The following is a 5,301-nucleotide window of genomic DNA, read 5'->3' as shown; positions in this document are numbered from 1 at the left end:
TTGAATTTTATTTTTCTTTAGTACAGACTGAATACCAGACTGCATAGAACTGAATACGCCCACGCTACACACCCTCACAAACTAGTCGCAAGTCTCTTTTGTCAATGTTTGCTTTATTTTCTATGTTATGTCCGTTGTCCTATAAACGTGTCATTTTGTGTTGCAATAAAAAAAACAAAAACAAAAAAAACATCTGTGAATCTTTCCGTCTCATTGTGCAGTTTAAGAATCAGAGTTAATTCTGCTGAAGGCAGTGGCTGCTTTTCCTAAACAATCCAACGTTCCCGCTGCCCGACACTGAACAGTGAGCAGAGTAAACCTGAGGTCTATCTGACAGATATGTGATCAAGGGGCTCAAGGCAACATCTGATGAAGTCTGTTTTCATGTTTCCTTCAACTTTACCTATAAATCCAGTAAACACTAAACGGCTGCTGATCATTGGCTTCTTGTTACAGGCAGCTGTGCACTTCACTTCCTCAATTAAAAAAATGGTCATCTGGTCTATAAAAGGGGGAACCACAGTGAAGCTTCCAAAGTTCCAAGGATGTGACCCAGAAGCAGCAAATGTCAAAGTGGGAAAGACAAGAACAGCTGCAGCTTCACTGGCCCAAAGGCTGAAAGGACTTCACCGCTGAATGTTTTGTTGGCAGCTGCCATACCAGACTGCTTGTAGCTAAGGCTGTTCAGCTCACTGGACTGACTGGACTGGACAAGTCCAGAGGCTTCACAACAACAGTGAGTTTATACTGATGAGATAAACCTGATACCAACGTTACCCCTCTTAAACCTTGAATGAATGTTAGTTTTCTACACTGACGTGTCTTCAGTCTGAAACAGGTTTGTTTGGTCCCTGAAACCTGTGACTGTCGATAACATATTACACTCTCATTGAGACACACACCAGACAAACACACAGAAGCAGAAAAACATTGTGAGACAGAAAACGCAGCTCATCTTCGTCGGTCGACTGTTGTGTGCTGAGCGTCTGTCAGACCTCCCAATCATCTTGAGGGTGTCTGCCCCGACGTTCCCTCGTCAACTTTCAGAATCATCCTGTTTTTCAAAAACAGGATGATTCGTGACTGCGGCTTCAAGAAGAACCCCATCTGTTTCAGGGCAAAACTCTGTCTGTTCCCTGTGAGGAAGAACAACGGCTCTGTTCCTTTTTGGTTAGAAACATAAAACAGTTCCTATAAAGTCTCTGAGCTGCTCAAACGTCTCAAAGTTTAAAGGGTTCTGCTGCATCCTGGTCCGACAGGTCAGGTACCTGAGGGATTCTGATTGGCTGGCTTCAGTTTTGTTCGTCTGGTTTCTGGAGTCATGTCAGACTCGTGAGCAAAGTTTTCAGGTCCCAAAAACTGCGCCTCATCTGGCAGCCAGTCTTGTGACTGACCCTGCCCATACTCAGCCCCAGCACGGCACAGACCCGCCTTGGCAGGGCCAGGTTTCAGTCATGCTGTGATGGGATGGTCAGGGCAGGAAACTCTGCTGTTAGGCTGCAACACTGCAAACAATGTGCAGCTCTTATCAGTCTTTCACCGAGTCCTCAAGACTTTACTTCAGCAGAGACTCTGCTGCTGTACAATGATGGGACAGGAACCTGCTGCTGTTTGGTCTTTTTAAACAGTTTCTCTTTTGTCAGTGTGTGTTGTTTCGGGAGAATTACATTTTACATTACTACACTATTCTCTCACAAGGTTTTGGCCTGTAAAAACAGATTCACACACTGTTCATTGTTCTGCACACTCAGACCCTCACCTGAAACTCTGCTGATGAGCTTGGGAACAGCACTGTTTTTGTCAGTGATGAACTGGGAGCAGTCATCTCACCGCACCCAACCGAGTGTGGTTCTCTGGTTCAACTTGTTAATGACTCCACAATCGACTCTGTGAGCTCCAGCTCACATTGCAACATCAGGAAACATCTGAGGATCATTTTGCTTCTGCCTCGACCAGTTGGGCAGAGTGGGTAGAGGAGACTGAAAAGTTCCAAGGTCGAGGCAGAAGGCTGCCCACCAAGAGTCTGTCGGAGGTTCCTTCTGTTAAAGGGAGTTCTTCTTACCCGCTGTCCCCAAGTGCTGCTCAAGGGGGGTTTTCTGGGATTTTCCTCTGAAATAGTATAAGGTCTAGACCAGACTATGTAAAGTGCCCTGAGACAATTGTTGTTGTGAATTAGTTCCATACAAAGAAACATCTGAGGATTGTTTCACTTCTTTAAATACTTCCAGGTTTCAGGCTGTAACATGAATCTGACCCATGTCAAAACTATATTCAGGAGCTGAAACATCACATGAAGACACTTGGCTTCAAACTCAGCCTCTGGGTTATACTTTACTGCAAAAAGAAGGAACGCAGCTGTTGCAGGTTCTGTTCACCAGATGCTGTGACTAAATCCCCGACAACGATGATTTCAGCCACACTGATCACTGCACTTATATATTACATATACTGGATTCAGGTAGATTCCAACAATCTCACCTCACTGGCAGGATGTCGTTTAGTGCAATGGTCAGCATTTTGGTAGAATAATCATAAGTCTGCAGTAAACAGTCCCCAAAATGTTAAAACATGAGCAGAGCTGGTCAGCCATGTTGTCGCCTCAGCTCAGACTGTGTATGGTGCAGATCTTCACCTGTCTGGAGGCGGAGGCTCTGATACACACCCACCCTACAGCCACCACAACCTGGATGCTGGTTGGTCGGTGGGTGAGATGACAAGGCACTAGCAGATCATCTGATTGGCTCTCTCTCTAGGTGGTCTGTGTGGTCACCGTGAGGAGGACTGACGAGGTCTGGGGACCAGCACTGAGTCTCACAGAACAAGACTTAGTCCGGGTCCTTGTGTGTGATGTCAGACCTGGTTCTGGTTCAGGGTCAGAGGTCAGGTGGACAAGGTTGTTAATAGCAACAGAGGTAGGAGGAGAGCAGGCAGGGGTCCCTAAAACAACAACGAGTCAGAGCAGAAAACCAGATCGGTCTGTTACAGGACCGGATCAGACTTCATGGACTTTAGTCGAACACACACATTCAATCATTAAAAATGATCAATTACAACCTGGTTATCAGTGCACATCTGCGGCAGCATCACGTGCATCTCATTCACAGAGACATCACAGTCTTTATACTAGAAGGTTTTATGCTAACCTCTGTGTGTGGAACGGGTTCAGGGTCGGCCTCTGAGGATGTAACTGGAATCGGCGGGACAAGACTGGATGTGGATTTGGTTTTCTATGTTAGACCTTCAGGCAGGGCTATGGCTGTGCCTAAGACCCAGCTCAGGTCTCAAGGAGTGCGGCCCCACTCTGGACCTCCCTGCCAGAGCACATCTCTTTTCAGAGCTGCTTCCTAACATCCTTGTTAGTTTGGTTTTGGTTTCTATCATGTTGTAAATGTGTAAACTCCCGGTGGACCAGTTTTATTATTCAACTACTGTTAAGTTATATTTGTTCTGTAACTGCACTTTTAACAGTCTGATTTTATTTAAATTGTGTTGTGCTAAATGGTTTAATCTGGAATAGGGCTGGGCCACACACAAAATATTTTATTATGGTAAATTTTCTCACATCAGTCGATATCGATAATTATCACGATATAATTCAAACAAATGATTCGCTGTGACGACCCTGACGGGACCAGTCGAAAGTAGCCATCACGATACAATTCAAGTTGTTACTTCTTGTGATTTTGTTGCTTGACTCTGATGAAAACAATGTAACAGTAATTATAATCCAATAATATAACGTACATTAATATGAAACGGGTAATGACTACTTTTGGTACTTTAAATATAACTTGATGCCAATACTTTTGTACTTTTACGTAGGTACCATTTTGAATGCAAGACTTTTACTTGTAACAAGAGTATTTTTACACTGATTTTGCTACTTTTACATGCGTAAGGAATCTACAAACTTCTTCCACCACTGCTCTTTGCATTTGTGGATTCTCAGCATTTGTAGGAATTTATTTATTTTACTTTAGGCAACATGAAATGACACAAGCTCATACACCGTACTGAAATACAGGAGAGCACAGCGTCTGTGAGAACAGCTGAGTGCAGCCGCTGTGTATTGGCACCATGGCTTTTGTAGAAAGCAACAGAATGTGTGGTGACTCTGCCTTTTTATTGTCTTGCCATAGGGTACAATGCTGTAAATGCCGACGGTGCAGTTCGTCGCCGGGCTCTTTCTCCAATTTGCCTTTTCAAGGAGATGGGTTTGACATGGTGTTTGTGACTACAAGTGCTTGCATTCTGCATGTTCTTTCAATGGCAGTGCTCCAGGTGGTAAAATAATTCCCTATCTTTGTGCCCAAATTTCACTGTGTTCTACTCCACTACAGAGAGCGAGGAGCTCTAGTCAGGTGAGCTAGAGAGTGAATGAATAAAGGGAGGGGCACCAGGTTGAGTCAGATGAGTTATCAATTTATCAAACTGGGCTGCTGTAGGCTCTTAACTGATCTGTGCTGAACTGTGTCTAAACCGCTAAGCTAAAATTAAAATATAATTTTATGTATATAAATCACGGCCTGGGCATGCACAGACCCAGATCCTGTAGGCCGGCTCTGGTGACCCTCTGTAACAGTCACCTGGCAGCAGTTAGGCCTCACTGGTGCTGCTGTTCCTGTTCAGCTCTCGGATGCCCTGCAGGATCCTCTTCATATGACCCACCTTTGTCACTCCCAAGTCCTGAACAAACACACACACACGTATTCATTACAGATGTGTAACCAGACAGAATCGAATCGCTCAAACAATCTAACACCTGCAGCCGTTTGTTAGCTGTTAGCAGAGAAAGCTAGTGGCGATACCTTCAGGTCCCTCCTCTCCAGGTGGATAAGCTCGGCTCCGCGCACATCGTGTCCAATAAAGATGTCCTTATATTCAGTGAGGCAAAGAAAGTCCAGCCATGCCCCCACTTCCTCTGTTCCCCACTGATGAACTGAGACACCCACAGGAAGTGGTTCAGAGAGGGAACCAGCAAAAAAAGATTACAGACACCTTCAGCAGTGATTTAACCAGAGCAGTGATTTTTACCTTCTGAATTTAAACCCACTGAGGGTGACTGAGAGGCAAAGAAAATGAATGGCAGAGAGAGAGAGAGAGCTCACCTGGAAGTGAGAGAGTCGCACACGCATCTCTATTTCTGTTGTTTTTGTCTTTTTTAAACTTTGGGACGAGACGAAACTTTGCACTACGACTGCGCTTCGAAAAGTCTGCCAGAAGACCCTGAGGACAGACAGGTAGAGGTGGAGAGATAGAGCGACAGACAGGTGGGTATATACAGGTAGAGAGAGCAGAGAG

General features: G+C 44.9%; 2 protein-coding genes across 6 annotated transcripts in view; both read right to left on the bottom strand.

The window, feature by feature from the left end:
- The window catches only part of LOC109972727 (coagulation factor IX), a 15,197-nt gene extending 13,381 nt beyond the window's left edge, over nucleotides 1–1,816 (bottom strand). Inside the window, exon 1 of the mRNA XM_020621817.1 lies at nucleotides 1,760–1,816. The gene's annotated coding sequence lies outside the window, so the exon portion shown is untranslated. The remainder of the gene's footprint in view (nucleotides 1–1,759) is intronic.
- The window catches only part of dgkd (diacylglycerol kinase delta), a 55,810-nt gene continuing 50,515 nt past the window's right edge, over nucleotides 7–5,301 (bottom strand). For 4 of the 5 annotated variants that reach the window (XM_020621814.1, XM_020621813.1, XM_020621815.1 and 1 more), the window contains 4 exons: nucleotides 5,109–5,226; nucleotides 4,809–4,939; nucleotides 4,587–4,686; nucleotides 7–2,937 (listed from right to left, as the gene is read on the bottom strand). In XM_020621814.1, coding sequence (XP_020477470.1) covers nucleotides 4,597–4,686; nucleotides 4,809–4,939; nucleotides 5,109–5,226 — 339 coding nt within the window. In that variant the 3' untranslated portion in view covers nucleotides 7–2,937; nucleotides 4,587–4,596. The remainder of the gene's footprint in view (nucleotides 2,938–4,586; nucleotides 4,687–4,808; nucleotides 4,940–5,108; nucleotides 5,227–5,301) is intronic. The other variant, XM_020621812.1, reaches the window with a different exon arrangement.

The sequence above is a fragment of the Monopterus albus genome, unplaced genomic scaffold, assembly GCF_001952655.1.
Source record: "Monopterus albus unplaced genomic scaffold, M_albus_1.0 scaffold268.1, whole genome shotgun sequence".
Classification (NCBI taxonomy): domain Eukaryota; kingdom Metazoa; phylum Chordata; class Actinopteri; order Synbranchiformes; family Synbranchidae; genus Monopterus; species Monopterus albus.
Note: the sequence above shows the minus strand (reverse complement) of the source record. Positions and strands in the feature narration are given on the sequence as shown.